General features: G+C 41.7%; 1 protein-coding gene across 1 annotated transcript in view; it reads left to right on the top strand.

Annotated features, from left to right (window-relative positions):
- Positions 1 to 19,256, top strand: part of LOC146866357 (uncharacterized) — a 47,252-nt gene that overhangs the window by 15,797 nt on the left and 12,199 nt on the right. The window contains exons 2-5 of the mRNA XM_085640503.1: positions 11,148 to 11,213; positions 12,426 to 12,567; positions 13,646 to 13,726; positions 18,538 to 18,613. Of these exons, the coding sequence (XP_085496629.1) occupies positions 11,148 to 11,213; positions 12,426 to 12,567; positions 13,646 to 13,726; positions 18,538 to 18,613 (365 nt within the window). The remainder of the gene's footprint in view (positions 1 to 11,147; positions 11,214 to 12,425; positions 12,568 to 13,645; positions 13,727 to 18,537; positions 18,614 to 19,256) is intronic.

Below are 19,256 nucleotides of genomic sequence, written 5' to 3'. Positions count from 1 at the left end.
GCCAAATAAGGGCCCTGGAGTGGTAGGGAAAGGGAAGAGAATGGAGGCTAGCAGAAAATCGCTGCTACATTTTTTGATGCTATCCTGAACGGGTTAAAAAAAAAATTCCCTGAATAGCATCTACCCATCTGCAAGGGATATTAACCCCACTTTTACTGGTAGAGGTTGCAAGCCCTATATTGATTTTATCTTTGTCTCTGTACCCTTTCCTCCCTTCATTTCTATGATGGGGATAGCTGAGGGTCCTTTTAGTGACCATAACACTGTATGTGTCTCTCTATGTTGACCTCCACTGGTACTAGAGCCATTTGTAGGTGTTATAGGAGATATTAGGACAGGCCTTCAGGGTATGAGGCTAAGATGGTCCCATGTAGTTTTTATAAGTCCCTGTATTCCTGTCACGAAAAGGAGTTTAGAATGTGTCTGTCAGACAGTAGCAGCCATCAGGACACTTTGCAGGCTTTTGCAGAGATTTCAAATGCAGTGTCTAGCCTTTTGAAGGTACCGGTGACCCAGAAGAGAAATGAGGTGCCCAGATGGTTTGATAAAGGATGCTCTCAAGCATTAAGGAATCTTGAGCGTGCCCTAAATGTTAAGCCTAGGGATTGTGCTCTAGTCAAGAATTGCTGTAAACAGTGCAAACTGGAACTAGCGCGGTGCAAGAAGGGACGAGGCATGGGAAGATCTAGTTAAGGCAAGCACGTTGAAATGTAGCTCCAAATTCTGGGATAAAGTCAATAGCACTTTCCTGACACCAGAGGAGCTGCATTCTTGGGCTCTTACATCACCAAGGATTTCTCGGTATCTTATTTTGAGGAGGCTTACAATATTTTACCCAATGATGCCTGTGGGATTTCTAATTTGACATTCTCCCTTGAGGAAGTTAAGAAGGGCATAACTGGCATAATCAAGAACAAGGCCCCAGGTCCTGATGGAATCCCTCCTGACTTCTATATAAATGATGTTGAGGTAAGGGCCCCAGGTTTGACCACACTTGCCAGAGCAGCAGTAATTGAGAGTCTCCCACAGTCATGTGCTTCTTCTACTATTGTCCTTGTTTTTAAAAAGGAAACAATGACTTTCCTCAATGTTATAAGCCCATTTCTCTGCTTGATTTGGTTGTGAATGTAGTGGGGTGAATTCTCCTGGACAGACTAGCATTGTGCCCAAATATGATGCTTTATCCGAAGTGCAGTATGGTTTCCGATCAGGTAGGTCAACAGTGGATCAGTGTTTCAACCTCTAAATAGTTCTTATTAAATACACCATTGCTTGTGCTGGTTCAATCTGACTAGTGTTTATGGACCTCACCATCAGCTTTTGACTGAGTAAACAGACAGAACCTTTGGCATATTATGTTATCAATGAGGGTGAACCGGGATACTGCCTTTTTTTTAAAGATCTCCACATGGTACCATGGCCACGGTAGGATATGCCAAAGATCTTTAGTGTACACAAAGGTTTCATATCAGAAGAGGAGTACATCAGGCCTGCAGTCTGGCCCCTTTTGTATTTAACTTGTATGCTAATAATTTGGAGCAGGTGCTGATTGCCACTAAAGCAGACTGTCCACAGGTGGGGTCACGATGTTTACTGGTGCTTTTATATGCATCCGGACGACACTGCCATTATGACCAAAACTGCTATGGGTCATAATTATCATTTAGGGGTCACTAAGGGTCGCAGCTGCGACCCCCTGGCTTACGACCCTGGCAATGCCTTTGCTACCCCTGATCTCAGAGGTGGCAACGTTAGTGCCTGGAAAACAGGGGCAATTCATCCTAATCAACGTCGGTCAGGGCTCCACTTCCCTAGTTTTATGTCAGTTTTTATTTAAAAAATAGTGAATAATAATATTCACTATTAGTGTAATAATAAATAGAGCACAGTTAGGTGGAATATGGCACTATATGGCAGCTAAGGTAAGTAAGAATGCTTTTAAATATATGTTGTATGCATGCTTGCTGGTAAGAGCGTGTTTATATGAGACAGAGAGTGTGAATGTGTAAGCATGTGTATGTGAGTCAAATTAAAAGTCAAATAGTGTGTGATGTCACTGCTGCTACTCCCAGCATTTTGGTGCTCAGGGTTTGCAGTCCTTGTTGAATTCCTTTACCAACTTTATGGTGGTATTGGACTTATCAGTCAATGTTGAAAAATCCTTTGTGACAATGATAGGTCCTTGTCCAACAAAGACAAAGAAGTTTCATTTGGGGACCTGTGTTCATCCAAAGACTAGAGTTATCTTATTTTGGTTTGTTGTTTGAATCCTCTGTGAGTTGGTGCTCCCTTGTAAGTAAGAAAAAGGAGACATTCACACGGGCCAATACTGTTGTTTTTAATTTTGCCTCAAGGCTAGGCAGAAGATCTTTTAGGGTTTTATTACAGATCAAAAGCGCCAAATGCCTTTCAAAGGTAGTTTACAGGAGTGAGGTCTGGGGGTATGTTAACCAGGGTGAGCTCCAGACAGTTGAAAACGCCTTCCTGCAACATCTTTTGTGTGTCCCACCATGTGCCCTTACATGTTCACTGCACAAAGAATTGGGTGTTAGCTATATAACCAATGTCACAGCTTTTCTCTCTCCATTCTCTCTGGCTAGACATTTGGTCAAGGCCTGAGATTAAATTAAACATGGAGATTTTAGAGGAGTGCATGTCCCGCGACCGTTCACATCATATGCCTTGGCTTAAGTATATCAAGGACACCCTTCAGAGCCTAGGCACGGGTTAATTATTTAGCCCGTCAGAGGGAATAGTTAAGGATGATCATATGAGGATGAAGGAACGTTTTATTCGTCAGAGGTCTATTGCCAGAGAAGAGGTCACCCTACTGAAGCCTTCTGTCCTTAATCAATTTCAAATCTTTATTTCGATATTTTCATCGTTAAAGACAGAAACAATATTCACCATACATTTAAAAAGAACACAAACGGTAACAGTAATGTCCAGGTTCATATTGGGGGTTACAGAAAGTGCACATACAGTGGCAGTAATAAATAAATATATTATAAGATATCAATTGACAATAAAATATAAAAAAATTCATATTTAAAAAATCATTGATAAGAGACAACCTAAGTGTCAGATGAGAGATAACTTGCGTGCACGTATGATCCAGAACCAGTGGAGAAACTTTGCTACAGCAATAGTCACGGATTCTGTTGTATCGGCTTTGAGACACCGCAGGGCCTCAACACCCGTCTTGAGACCTAGTAATAGACATATAGGTTTCAACCAAACCCTCCTAGGATTTCTATATTCAGGGCATATAAATAAGATATGCGTAATACTTTCCCTTTGAGCCGGGCAAAAGGGGCATTCTGGACTAAGTCCTAATCGCCATTTAGCTACAAAACAGTTGATAGGAAGAGTTCCCACCCTGAATTGGTGATACCGCTTCCTATCTTCTGGAACTGTAATACAGTCCCAGTACTTTTCAAAAAGAGGACTATCCTTTAGTTCCAAAAAATCCATAGTTAGGGACGAACTAACACTAAAACCAAATCTTTTTCCCATGACTATTCTCCAATAGTGTTCTTTTAGAATCTTCTTTGGGGGGAAAAGTATGTAGTGTAGGTTCGTCCCATAAGTTGGATAGCCCCATAGCATAAAGTAGTCTCACTTCACACATCCAGGCGATTTTATGTGCCTTATCCACCCCTCTAACGTCCAGTAATGCCTGTCCATACTCAGAGAGTTCAGGAGTTACCCAGAGCCGCCTCCAATAGGCTACTGGGAGATAGCGTGCAATGTCCTCTACGAATAGGACCCCCAAGTCATAATAGAGTGGAATAAGGGGGGTGGATACTGGAAGACCAGTAATATTACGCAAGAACTTACTTTGAGCCCTAGTTAAATGGGTAAGATTAGTATGTCCCCATAGTTCTGCCCCATAAAGCATTGCCGAGGTGATTTTGGCATCGTAAATTTTAAGGGCAGGTAGAATGGGTTTGGTCTGAGACAGGTGGAGCTCTTTAGTAAGTGCGCCCGTTAATTGGGCGTGTTTAACTAGTACTTGATCTAAGTGCGGTTTCCAATTCAGTTTTGACGCAAGGGTGATGCCGAGGTACGAAAAGACCTCGGTCTGATCCAGTTTGACACCGTTCATAAATACAGTCCCTCTGACATGTTTGGATTTGTGCAGGACCATGAATTTTGTTTTTGATACATTAACAACAAGGCCATGGTCCTTACAAAAGACCTCAAACACGTCAATGGCTTTTTGTAGGCCTTGTGTTTTAGATAAGAGAAGAGTATCATCCGCAAACATCAACAGAGGGATCAACTTGCCATCCAACTTGGGGGCATCAGTAGGATGATAAAATAGTTGATCACACTGTTGATGTAAAGGGAAAATAAAGTCGGTGCCAGGACGCACCCTTGGTGAACACCCCTGGCAATCGGAAATTTATCGGTGGTATTGCCCGCCTGGTTCCATTTTACTTGAGCAAAGTTATCCTCATGTAATTTCACTAAAAATTTTAAAATATCAAGAGGTATACCTAGGTCAGAAAAAACTGACCACATTTTCCCACGGGGAACTAAATGAAACGCTGATTTTAAATCAACAAAAGCTGCAAAAAGTAAGCCCTCACCCAGTAAGACAACCCGCCAGTAGATTAAGAGAAACCTAAGTACCTGGTCTATGGTGCTTGTATGACTGCGAAAACCTGCCTGCAATGGGGAAAGAATTTCCTCCTCATCGATCCATCCTTGGATCCTATTTAGAACAAGTCTGGCTATCACCTTTTGAATACAGTCAATCAGGCTTATGGGTCTGTAATTGTGTGGATCTGAACGTTCGCCCTTCTTAAAAATCGGAATGATCTGGGCTCCCTTCCAGGTTAAAGGTATGGGTGAGCCTTTTGTTAAGCAATTTGCTAGGCACAAGATATATGATGCCCAAAGTTCCCTGTCATGGAGAAACAAATCGGCCGGAACCAAATCTAGGCCAGGCGCTCTGCCTCTGGGGAGAGATTTCAGTACATTGTTCACCTCATTAATAGTAAAAACAAGGGGAGCTATTCCCGTGTTTGGATGGACAATAGATGGACAACAGTCCACCGGGTCTTCATTTGATGCAAACTGGGATGCATAATGTGAGACCCACAGATTAGGTGACACATGATTTGAGGGAGCTTCTCTCTTAGATCCCTTCCCCTATTTAATCAAATCCCAGAACGAACACAATGAGCGCTCTTTACTGGCAGAGTCGAGATCCCTCCAATATTCCTGGTCCCATGCTCGTTTCGCTTCATATTGTACTTTTTTATAAGATGCACGAGCATTCCTGATAGAAATAATATCTTTGGTTCTAACAGCTTCTGACAGGGATCGATAAGCTGTTCTACATGATTTCCCATACCATTGATTCTCCTTTCTAACTGGTCTTTTGGGTTTGGCATGGGTTTGTTTGGTAAAAAAGAAGCTAAGTTGATCAAAAAATTGAGTATGGATGGTAGTGATATTATCCAAATGTTCCTCCTGGTCAATAGAATTTTGTAATGCATTGTTAGCCTCGATTGTTAATTTATTAATCATTAAAATCTGCTTGTCATTTCCCAGGCAACTAGCCCACTTGACACGCCTTAGGTCATTAGTTGGAACAACTTCAACCTCCATAGGAGGGTGCTCTTGACATTTGTTTTTAAATAATTGGAAAGAGAGTAATAAGGGCTCATGATCACTCTCTACTCTTGCCACCACTTCCATATCTTTAATTCTAGGCCAATGTTCCTTGTTCGTAAGTATATAGTCAATACGACTTTTAAAAAGGCCATTATTAAACGTAAAGGACCCATTCTTATCAGAGGCTGATCTACCATTTATTGCGTGGAGCCCATGGCTAATACAAAGAAGCTTAAGTTGTAATGCAGCCTCCGTCCACTTCCTAATAGGTGTTAATGTCAAGTGGGGGATATTCCAGACACTGTCCTCCTCAAGTGTGAGGTCAATGTCGTTTGTGTCCAGGGGTTCGAAGCAGCAATTAAAATCACCTGCCACTATAACATGGCCCTTTCCGCAATACAGGTTCAGGAGCTAATCCAGCTCCTCCACCGTTTTGGACAGTTTACCCCCAGGTAACCCCCTGGCATAAACATTAAAAACATAGAGATCTTTTTGGCCAATACATTGGACACGAATAAGCAAAATATCATTGCTTTTAGAGTCTAGTTGGGTCAAGTTATATCCATTGTCTTGTTTGATCCATGTAAGGAGACCTCCCTTTGCCCTACCATGGGAGCTGGGAACTGCAGGGGCCAAAAAACTAAGATAGCCTAGTCTATAGTCCACGCTTATCGTCCAAGTTTCCTGTAGTAATATAAAATCCCTATTGTCAAGAAAATTGGACCAATCAGCAGAATCAACCTTATTCCTAAGTCCAGCCACATTCCAAGAAATAAGGCAGGACAGACCCTTAGGCTCAACACAGCCTAATGTAGACTTTGTTGTAACTTCCCCCAAGACCTCAATGACGAGATCCCCATGATGGTCCAAGCGGGAGTTATCATATATAGCAGCTTGGGGTGAAACATTCACACCCATAGGAGCCACAATAGGTAGTCCCGCTTGATCCATGACTGGACCGTGGTCAAGTCAATCGTTACAATCTAGAGTACTCAAGGCTTCAAATCTATTACTAGTGGGAATAGGTCTGACATATTGGTCCTGGGATATGGCTTGCACTCGCCCTACTGCTGGAAGCATGAAGGTAGGTGGGTAGAAAAACCCTAAGGGAAGAATACTAATGCACACAGTCACCTTCAAGAGTTTTTTGTGTGTCACCTATCCAGTCCACCCTGCGGGCCATCTTAAAATTAGAGTACAGAGCATGACCTAGCACTGTTCTGGTGTTTAAGTGATGCAACACTTTGTTTTTTAATGAAGACCAGTGTTCCTCCCTCCCATCTGTTGTTTTAGGAACATTGGCGAGAATGATAGAATACGGACATGCCTGGGGGGGGAGATGAAATCTAGGATGCCTCGCAGGGATATGGGGTTTCTCTCTTATGTGGGACCTAGAAATCTCACTACCAGGGATAAGGTCTCCTCGATAGATAGGGTTATTGGAAGCAGAAGTTGTCTGTGTTACAGCCTGTGTTTGAGGTACAAAAGCATCAGTATTCATACATGTAACTGAAGACACTTTCAATGGAATGCTCTCAGGGCATGATATATGTTGCTTAGTTCCAATAGGAGGAGCTTGTTGGGTTAATGACTGTTTCTCGAGATCAGATAGTCTGGTATCGATTGACTCTAATTTTGTCAAAATCGGATTAATCAGAGCCTTAAAGCGTTCCTCCATAATTTCCACAAATCTCAACATAAAGTCACCCTCATTATGTTTTTCGCAACAAGATATAATCAGAGAGCTATCTGGTCGGATGACGATAGAATTATCCTGCGTTAATTTGCTACCAGTTGGTGTACCTTGAACACTATTTGTGGGGCACTTCCTTGCATGTTTCGTTTTAGGTTTGGTAATATTGCCACCACTTCCAGCCTTCCGCTTCCTATGGGGCTGTTTGGATTTAAGAACTTGCTCCCTGCATGCCTGTCTATTGCGTGTATTTGGAGGAGAGGGGGATTGGTTAAATATGAAAGGCCCAGGAATCTGAGTGATAATAGTATCCCCCCTAACAGAGCCATCCTCTAATGAAGCGACTGCACCATCAGGCAAGTCAGTCGCGACATTAGAACTGCTCATAGATAGGATTGGGGGGTCAAGGTTTAGTGTTGTGACAATGTTACATGAAGGATCAAGAGATAATCTCCTCTCGACTAGTTAAATTTCCTTGGCAACTGCCGTTTCAGCACGCTTAAGAAATGCATCTAGGGTACCAGTCCCCCCTTTCACATTCCTAGTAGCTTTAGCCATTAATGCAAGTATATTACCACAGATCAAGAAGGACACAAATCCAAGTATATGGATCACAAACAGGATATAATTAATTAATGCTAATCGGCCGGGACCTGCACGTACCCAACTTATTTGTAAACAGACATATCAGGCCATAGACATTTAAGACATATAAATAGTCAGCACACTAATTTACAAGTGTACTTATCAGTGGGATAGCCCAGCCCGGCCTGCCTCGGTCTCTAGAGGGCTACAGAGGGCCCGCCCTTTGCCCGGGCTTAGCCCGGCGCCCGCCCGCACGCGTCCCGCGACCCGGGAGAAGCGCCGGACCTTTATGCGCGTTTGTGCGCGTGTGTGGCGCTAAGCAGTGTGGGGGCTGTAGTCTCTGGGCGCGAAGATGGTGATGGCGGCGGGAAGACACACAGCAAGCAGGGACCCGGATACCACGATGACAGCGCCAGCGATGGAATAACGGTCAGCAAACAAAGAAGCCCAGCAGGTAGGCAACGTTCTCCAAGTTCAAGGGTTAATCATATTATGCTGAAAACCATTCAGACTGTGAGCCTTACCTTTTAATAGTAAAAGGTATGTACAACCATTTTTGCTTGCTTCTACTTACTGCACTTACTGCTAGCTTTTCCCCATGGCAGGAATAGGGGCCATACACTTGCACCCTACAGCTGCGACAACATGTCTCCACAGGACACCTTGCATTTAACAGTCTTAGAGTTTGTGTCAGTTATCTTCCTGAAATGGAAGGTTACAAGTCAGACCAATTTTGCCAGAGTTGCTGTTCCTATGCTGCATTACGATGTGCTGAAATTGGTAGGACAAGCTTTGCAAGAAAGTGTTGCTCACACTATCCACCTGACGACAGACATGTGGACTAGTTTCCAGGCGAGTAATTGCATGTGCAAAAGCTATATACAGGTCTTGGCCTGAAGAAAAGTTTTACAGCTTTCGGGGGTATGCTACAGTAGCCATGCTCGCCACGGAGAAATCACATACAGCTGCAAACATCTTGGGCGAATTTAACAGCAAGGTGTCTGAATGGCTTTGAACCAGAGGTCTCAGAAATTGATCTGTTGCCACGGAAATTGGCACTAACATAGTCAAGGACATGGCAGGTGGCGACTATTTCATGGTCCTGTCTTTGCCTCATTGCATCAATCTGGTTGTGCATGAGTTTAAAAAAAAAGAAGATATAGTCAGCAACACACTGACCACCTGCAGAAGAATCTGCAGTTGTTTCAGCCAATATTTATAAAGCCCAGAAGCAGCTGCAGATTATGCAGCGTGCTAATAAAGTTAAAGTTTGTATATTTATGTAGTGCAGCTTATCACCCCTGAGGGTATCCAGGCGCTGTCCATGGGCACGGGGGGATTAGGTGATTTGCCCAGAATCCCAGGATGTTGCGCCAACGCCAAGACTCGAACAGGGTTCCTCAGCTTCCGAATCTGCAGCTCTGGCAGTGGCACAACATCCTCTCCAGAGTACAAGTTAAAGCTCTGATACAGGAGGTGTCAACATGGTGGAACTCGACCTATTACATGTTGCAAAGTCTGTTTGAGGAGTAAGAACAGATCAATGACTATGTCATTCAAAGAGGAGGGGATGCAATAGGGAAAGCTATGACCATGGATGCAGACAAATGGGGCCTAGTCAAATGCCTGACACAGAAGCTACTCCCTTTTGAGGTTTTCACACGGAAAGTTAGCAAGGAGTACAGTGTGATGGGCCAAGCTATCCCGTTGTTGCATCTGCTGCAGTACCAGCTAAAGAAGGTGTCTGAAAGTTTCGCACTCGCTGGTGTGAACGAAAACACAGAGCGCATACTTTTGTTGAGAGCTTAATCTTTCGCTTGGCTTGTAATGTAAGGCTGCAAAATGACATCATCTCGTCGAAAGAGTACATCTGTGCCACATGACTTGATCCACGGTACAAAATAATTCTGCCCACTTTCTTTCCTTTTTCGGACGAAGATGTTTCAAAACAGAAAAAAGAAGTGGATTTTTTAGAAAGCTGGAGACATGAAAGAAGAACAACTAGAACTCTGAAGTTCTGGGGTTCCACCTTCTACTTCCAGAGAGGGCAGTCTTGTCTCACAGCACCCAACACCAGACCCAACCTCTGCATTGACTTGGTTTCAAGTGGCAGGTCCTAAATTCAGTGCAGATGCAACTGCGAAAGAGGTCGAGCAAGTGGCAGCACCAAATGACGATTCAGAGGATGTTCTAGCAGTATCTGGATGATCCAAAAGACTTCTATGTGGATCAAAACCCAAGAAAGTGTTGATGTATTGGCATGGGAAGATGTGCCAATAGCCAGAACTCTGCAAGCTGACAATAACATATCTGGCTTGACCTGTATCCAGGGCGTCTGCTGAGCATGGGTAGCTGGCGCAGTTGCTACAGTGAGAAGAACCAGTCTCTTGCCTCAAAGTGTGGAGAGATTTACCATGATCAAAATGAACCAAAATCTCATACTACACCATTACACCGTTCCTGAAACAGTGCCAGGAAGAGGAGGAGGGGGGAGGATGATTGGTCAGAATCAAGTGTGTTAGCTGATTCTGTGTGAATCACTTGAGTTTAAGGACAAACTCTTTTTACCAGACTGAGTATGTCAATGCCACCATAGAACTTTTTTGTTATTTCTCGTTGAAATTTTTTCTTTGCAAAAAAAAAGTAGCTAGTGAAACATTATGTTTGTGTCAGATTTATGCTGCCCCACCATTTTTTCCTCACATATATGGCGATTGAAGTTGGACCAGTGTGCAGTGAAGAAGCCTCCACAATTCCTTCATGACACTGGTGACAACACCTACCTCCCTTGCATGCCTATCCATTTTGTCATCACTTAACAAGGCTTCCCCAGAAGATCATTGATTTCCAAGAGTGCTAAGACCAGATTCCAGTGAGTTGTCTGCGTCAAAGATGCAATTGTGTATCTACTACCTATTCTACCCATGCTTGGATTGGAAGAGGAAACTACAACAATTGCAAAAATGAGTGAGTGATTGTGAGTGATGATTTATTTGGGGGCAGACAGTGAGGGAGGGTGTTCAATTAACAGTAAACTTAATTTTGATCATTTGCAATGTTTGGCGCCTGATGGCTGATCATTTTTCATGAAGGTGATTGGCCTTTGGCATTTGCAAACTTACTTAATGGAAATATACCTATATGGTGCACTTCTTTTTTCCGGTTCTTCAGAGACCAAACCAGTCAAACACAAACCTATACAAAATATTGCAATTCTGTTTCTCTATTTGTTCTTCAACAGCAGTGCACTACATGTCCTTGATCGGGTCGGGACTGGGACGGAGTTACTCGGAGTCAAGAGGAGGAGGTAAGGACACCAGTTGGGACTACCTCATTTGAAGAAGGAAGTTATTGACTTCAAAGGAAAACCATGACTCTGAGGCCTAGTACTCAGCTATGTGGAATGGAGAGATGTGCATTGATTTGGGAAATGCTGCTGAGTGGGTGTGTTGCACTGGTGGCAAAAGTGAAACTTCGAGTCCTCTTGTTTTTTGCTATGCCTCTGAGCCTTCTGAGTTCAATCCTCATAAAGCGTACCTTCGTTCTGTCCTTCTCCTTGACTCTACAATACAGTTTCTGTTTTGCCATCTGCAGGCCTGCTCATCTCCTGCACGAACAAAAGGTGAAAGCTGATCTCAACACTCTGTCAAGCTAGCCACCCACATGTTCTCCTTGTTCTTCTTTAACGACGATCAAACCCCAGTCTCTTCAGAAGCTCCCTAAACGGCAGAGTTAAGTGAATACTCTGAAGCTTGAAAAGCCCCCAAGGGGTAAGGGGGAATGGAATAAAAAGACAAGAAGAGAGACACTGTTTGACTGCTGGTACTGGAGAGACCTAGTGACTCACAGTTTATGTCTATGGAACTGTGTAATGGTTGACAGTCGCTGTACTGGCAACATCCAAGTTATGATCTAAATAAACAAACAACACATTAGAGATGACATCACCCATAAGAATTCCTGGTCAACTTTTCTCTTACATTAGTATTCTAAATATCTGTATTATTACCTAAATGTTAAGTATTGTCTCTTTACAGTTTTAGAAACACTTTCTATAACTTGTTGCATTAATTTTCTTGTCCTGTGAAAAGAAAATCATAAGCAGGTTTAATCACCTTAACTGACTTGTAACCATTAGTCTTAAATATTCCTCCACATTTAGTGGTACATCTTTACCTTTGATGCGTGGTAATTATTCTTACCACCAAATAATAATGTCCATAAATTTGTGCACTCTTTGCATACCATCAAATAATATTGTTCGTTAAAAGTTCTGTAGTCTCTGAAAAGGATAATTCCCTCGCGTTGATTTTTAGTCAGTAACAGGTCCTGAAATTATGCTTTGATCTCTTGGTGAATAAGTGGTTTTCAAGCGTTCCAATTGCACCATAAATCAAACCTCATGACGCATTTAAAAGTACATCTGACAAAAACAACTCACCGATCGTTTCTTCCAGTTTTATACTACAGGCCTTATTATGAGCGTCTCACTTATCTTTTGTTTGTTTTGCTTTTGCAGGAACCGGAAGCGAAAGGAATCCTCAGCCGCTCCGGAAGAGGAAGCGTCGTCCTGGGAGTCGGGGAGAAGTCAAGGAGAGCAGCCGGAGGAGTGGAGAAATCCGGAAGAACAGGAGCTGCTCGGCAGATGCAGGAGAAAACGGGTAAGGGCTTCTAAGACGAGACCAAGCACTGAGCGGTGTGCGCGAGTGGCTTAAATACCCTTCGACCGCTCGCGTATGCCGCGTGAGTGCTAGGCGTTGAGTTAACACGTGAATGTAAATGATGACCGGTAAACAGTTTACACATTGTAACGTGCAGCATGTTCCACAAATCACTTGAATGCAAATGTTTAACAGTTTGAAACGTGTTTCCTACCGGCAATGGCAGTTAACCACGTGTACTTTCTAGTGTTCAACAGTTCTTTTAAAGAAATGGGAAATATTGCTGCAAGCATTGGTTATCAAATCAGTTATTATGTTGCATATTAAATAAACAACATGAACACCAATACCCTGAATTATATATTACAATGCAATCAAGAGAGCATATAAATGGAAAAAAGGGGTAGTGGAAGAATCATGAGTGACAGTTCTTTTTTGGAATTCAAGAGGGAAACCACGAGTGGGATTTAAGAGGGCTGAGCAGGCTGAACATGAGTGGGATTTCTCATTATCATGACAGTTCTCCCCTGCAAAGGCCGTCCTATGGGTCGGGGTTTGTTTGGGTGACGGGCTTGGAAAAGCCTGACCAACCTAGGAGCCTTCATAATATATGCTGGATCCCAAGATCTTTCAGAAGCATCATAACCCTTCCAATCGATTAAATAATGCAATTTTTTAGTTATTCGTTTAGCATCGAGAACTCGATTAACCTCATATTCCAAATGATCATTTACCGTAATTGGAGGAGGAGGGCTATCTTTTCTGGTTCCAGGATTATGGGGTTTTTTAGTAAGGATAGGTGAAATACTGGGTGGATGGTGTAATCCGCTGGTAATGATATCGAACTGACACTGGATTTAAAACCTTTTGGATGGGAAATGGACCTCTGAAACGGGGTTGTAATTTTCTTGGTCCTTCCAAGTGGATATTGCGAGTGGACAACCAAACTAGATCTTCAATATTATATGGCGGTTCAGGGGTGCAATGTTTATCCGCCTGTTTTTCAACAATAAGCTTGCTTTTTCCTAGGGAATTTCTAGCTTTTTCTTGAAAATGTTATAATTGTTTCATCTATCAGGCACAGCTGGCATTACTTCCTGGTGAAAGTGTGCCTGTATTGGAATGCATCGGGGATGGTGACCAGTCATAAAATAAAAAGGTGAGCATCCTAATGCTGAATGTACGCTATTATTGTATCAGAATTCTGCCTGAAGTAATAATTTGACCCATTGGGAAGTTAAAGTAGCTAGAAAACATCGTAAAGATTGTTCAACATACTGATTGACATTTTTGGTTTGGCCATCCGTTTGTGGATGGAAGGCTGATGACAATGCCACCTCAATTCCCAGTTGTTTACACAGATTTTTCCAAAATTTGGAAATGAACTGCGGGCCGCTATCAGAGATGATCTTACTCGGCAGTCTGTGCAGTTTGACAATATGTTGAATAAAAATATCACAAAACTCCATTGAAGTAGGCGCTTTTTGTAGCAGGAATAAAATTACCCATTTTTGATAATAAATCAACAACCACTAGAATAGTTGTAAAATTATTTGATGAGGGCATATCAGCGATAAAGTTCATACTAATAGTGTGCCATGGGACTGGAGCAACTGGTAATGGTTTTAAAAAACCGGCAGGGGCTATATGTAGAGATTTATTATGAGCACAAATGGGACATTTTTTGACATACTCCAGAATATCTTTTCTCATAGTAACCCACCGGAATTTTCGAGAACACAATTCTATAGTCTTCTGCGTACCCGGGTGACCAGTTAGACTAGACTCATGAAGCCAGGTTATGATTTGTTGTCTCTGTTTTTCAGATGGAATAAACAACTTTTCTTTATGGAAATAAAACCCATCAGTAATTGAATTATGTTTCTTCTGTAACCATGTGTCTTTGTTGATCTTTTGAGATTCAGTTTTCACCTCAGCCAAGAAAGCATCAGGTTGTATTGCTGCTACTATTCTATCTATTGGTATGATATTCTGAGCAGGTTTTTTTCTGATCTTGTGAGTCCTTCTCATGTAAACAAGAGAGGGTATCTGATAACAATTGTTTTTGCCCAGGTCGTAATGTAATTAAGAAGCTAAATTCGCTAAAGAAGTCTAACCACCTCATTTGTCTTGGTGCCAAAGCCTTTTTAGAGGTAAAGAATTGTAAATGTTTTTGATCTGTATAAATGGTCACCATATGCTTAGCTCCTAGAGGGTGATGTCTCCATTCTGAGAAGACATCTTTAATGGCTAACAGCTCACGCTCAGCTATGGTGTAAATTTGCTCCGCTGTCAACAATTTACGTGAAAAGTAAGCCAAAGGATGTAGGTACCCTCAGCTTCTTCGCTTCAATGAAAACATTGTCCTTTATTTACCAACTGCATAATCGGGGTTACAATTCTGGAGAAATGTGCAATAAACAGTTGATAAAAGTTAGCAAACCCTAATACTTTTTGGACCTCTTTAACAGAAGTTGGGGTTGGCCAATTGGTTATTGCTTCAACCTTTTTTGGATCCATTTCCTTACCTTTTGGTGACCAAAAATATCCTAAAAACTACACTGAGTGGGCATGAAAGACGCATTTCTCAATTTTAGCAAACAAAGAATGGTCCCTTAGTCTCTGTAAAACTGATCGTACATGTAGCACATGTTCTTCCTCATTTTTAGAAAAGACTAGTATATCATCTATATAGACAATAACAAAAACATCCAAAAGGTCGTGAAAAACTTCATTAAGGAAATACTGAAATGCCGCCGGGGCATTACACAACCCGAATGGCATTACAGTATATTCATATAAGCCAAACTTGGTGCGAAAGGCGGTCTTCCATTTGTCACCCTCACGCATGCGTATTAAGTGATAAGCGCCGCGGAGGTCCAGCTTTGTATAGATGGTTGACCTTTTCACCTGATCTAACAAGACGGGGATTAGAGGTAAAGGATAATTGTTTTTGATGGTAGCTTTGTTAAACGCGTGATAATCGATACACGCTCTTAACTCGCCTGTTTTTTTAGCCATGAAGAAAAGTGGAGAGGAGAAGTAGAGTGCTGAATAAAACCTTTCTCAAGTAACTCATTAAGATAATCTTTTAGATATTGATTTTCAGATTCAGTAAGGGCATAAATATGACTGAGGGGCAAAGGGGCTCCTGGTATTAGATCTATTCTGCAGTCGTACACTGTGTGAGGTGGAAGTTGAGTGGCCTGTACTGGATCAAAAACATTGGGGAATTCTTTATAGTCATTGGGTAAGGCACTCTCAGTGATGTGAGTGGTGGCACAGTACAAGGGATAAATAGGGTCCTTGGCTTCCTGGTAACAATGGGTTCTACAGAAGGTGGAATCTAGGCTTACAGTCCTTTGTACCCAATCTATTCTAGGATTGTGTTTTTCAAGCCAGAGTATTCCTAAAATAATTCCAAAGACGGGGGTGTCAATTAGGTCAAACATTATTTGTTCAGTATAACCATTTTCACTAACAATGGTCAGAGGCATGTTATGAAATCGGATCAAACCAGATGATAGAGTTGAAACGTCCACTGCTCTCACTGGTTCAGGTTCATTCTTTGTTATGTAGGAAATACCTAATTTCTTGGCGAGATTAATATCAAAAAAGTTTCCAGTACATTAGTTGTCATATAATGTGCAGGCACACCCTCAGGAGGTGCCTCTTCGCCTTTCCATACATCACATCACCTTTCACAAAGTTTTAAATACTCTTTAAGCATCTCATGTTCTCAAATTTTTCAACAATAATCAGTAACGAAAATTCTTCAGTGCTCAAATGTTTTTTTTGCATATAAATCTTTTTATTAACAATGTATTAAGAAATACAGAAAAAACATTGTCATAAATCGACATGGTTGGCCAATGAAATAACATTTCCGCATACATCTTTCTCAACATCTCCCCCTGGTGTAGTGACAATAATTGGATTCAATCCCACATATTCAGACATAGATCTTTCCAAAGCTTCAAGAGCAAAAACATCACAGGTGAACCCTCGATGTTCATTCCAATGTCCCCAGATTTTAGCCCTTTTCTGGGGGCACCCATGACCCTCATACACCGCCTTCTCTGCCAGCAAACACCAGTCCATGTTTCTTTGCCACTCCGACACCTGTGGTACCTGTTGCACCCCCCAGAGTCGCACAATGTTCTTTTTGGCTATGGCCAGCCCCAGTGTAACCCATATTCTCTCCACGCAATTGAGATCTGCCTAGCCCCCATATATTGAGGAGACACCATTTAATGGAGATGGTAACCCTGCTATTGCAGAGAGAGCCCATTCACCTCACAATCGTGCCCCAGAACTGTTGTATTAGCGGGCAGTCTCATACAGTGTGATAAACCATTCCAATTTCTAGTGCCAACATGTTTTGATTCTTTTCTGTGAACTTCAAATTTATTTTCTCTAATCCTCTTAAAGCGGTAATAATCGAAGACTTTATAAGCAATCTCAATTCATAATTCACACAACAACTAACCTACCACAGTGTGGCACACTGTGTCATCATCAACTAATCACAGTGCAGCAGCACACCAACCATCCAATCTCAGTTCGCCGCAATATGATGTCGGATCTCGCTCCTTGTAGCAGTTCACCATCCTTTATAATTTACTTGTCCGCACAAATGCACCACTTTGACAAAGCAAGTAAAGCAAAAATAAAGAACCTTTTTCTGCTTCAAAAGAAAAGAAATACAATTACCAATTGGAATATTAAGGTTTTAACACCCTCTGATTTTTTTTACATGAGAAAGTTCTCCTTATGCAATGGAATCTTGTCCAGCGGACTCAATGTAGCTTCATCTCTGCAGTTAGGTTCCACTACATTATTCACTATTAGTACACTTACAGCAATGTTACTATCCCTATCTCAATTGTGTAGTCAGCAGTACTCCACAACCTGCACCACAAATCTCTAGAATACAAAAACCTGAAGTGTATTTTACACCTCCCAATATCAAATTATCTATCCTGGGATCTTAGGGTACGTCAAGCCGGATAACCTTTTTAGCTTCCTCACAATAAGCACATAAACATCATCCATTAATTCAACATGTGTCCCACTCAACACCACTCTAATCAATATTCATGACTCATAACCCTATTAATACTCACACCTCCAATAGAGCAACCACCTTCGAAAATTGCACCTTGTCGGTCTTCAGGTTCTGGGATTTGGGCATTGAGATATGGGTATTTATCTAACTCATTATTTTACGAACAATTTATCTTCTCAACTTAAACAATACTCTGCTACCAAGTTTTCCTGGAGCAAATATATAACAAAAACAAATCATTTAGGCTAACCCTCACTTGGTTAGGCTGATAGACCTTGGCCAGTGACGTGAGAAGAGACAACTAATCACTAATCTCATTAACAATCTCATCAATAATCACTATTAGGTGTGAGTCAGTAAAGAGAGTTTTAAGAAGCTGTAAAGTATTTATTGTTTAAAATTTTTAGAAGCACATTTATATTAAATCGGTTTATTCATCAATCAATAATTCAAATCAGTTTAGTATCAATAAAATACATAAATCATTAATAAGCACATTCCATAAAGGAAAGAATCCCTTTTCTAAGTATTAAGTGAAAGGAGTTAGCTAGAACCCTTAAAGAGCTTTATATGGAGAGAGTGAGAGCAATAATAAAGCTTAAGTAGATTCAATTCAATAATATGATAAATAATCAATGCAGAACATCCCATAAAAGAGGTTCAAGAAACTTAGTAGAGTCTCAGCACAATACAGCACAGGGTCTGGACAAAAGTTCTTAATCAAGGCTCTGTGGACCAATGTCTGTGAATGTGAGCCAGCATGACAGGTTTGTTTTAGGAAGGCAGCATGCAGGACTTAATTTAAAGAAGGCTTTATTCAGCTCCACACAATGACCCCTGACATGCTCCTGCTCCTGAGCAACTGTCTGCCCGCTCCTACATTCTCAGAATCTTCCTTCCAGGTTCCAGAAGGAAGAAGCAGGCTGGTTTCTGGGAACCATAATGCAGAACATAAAAGTTTGCATAGAGAGTAGTCAGGTAGGTAGAGTGAGGAGTGTAGTGTGGTTGGATGTGTCCTAATCTAGGATACAACACATTTTGTTAGTATCAGCAACTTTTGCATCTTCTGCCTTCTTCCATTCAATCATCATCTGAGATTTTCATGGGAACGGTTTACTCCTCACTATATCTTCGAGAAGACAATGAACTATGAACTATGTTAGCTAAATTTGTTGCATTTAATATCAAACAGGGCTCAGCTTTGCTATCGGCTGAGCTTTCCCTCAATCCAGGAGTGTGGCACAGGCTGAAAAACCTGCAGCATGACCCTTAGACCAGAGAGAGGTTCATCAGAGAGAATGAACAATAAGGACTGGTGGCACCCAAATTGCTACCAGCAGAAGTGCACTGACCCTCTTCCGCAACTCACAGATGGGTAGTGGAAAAACAACGTATTCAAAAAGGTGGAAAATTGAGGAATGTCAGATCGGAGGAAGTGGTGTGAGGAGGATCGGTATTGAAGTTTCCTTTTTTTTAAGGAGCTGGGTGGCTGGCCAAGTAGCTGCAGAACCAGGAAAAATATAACTTATATAAGAAAGCTGGACAAGCAAGCTAAATTGCAACAAGCAGTTCAAAGATGCACATTTGTGTTTTTTTTAGGAACACACCCATAATTATCCAC

Source organism: Triturus cristatus, chromosome 2_1 (assembly GCF_964204655.1).
Source record: "Triturus cristatus chromosome 2_1, aTriCri1.1, whole genome shotgun sequence".
NCBI classification, from domain to species: domain Eukaryota; kingdom Metazoa; phylum Chordata; class Amphibia; order Caudata; family Salamandridae; genus Triturus; species Triturus cristatus.
Note: the sequence above shows the minus strand (reverse complement) of the source record. Positions and strands in the feature narration are given on the sequence as shown.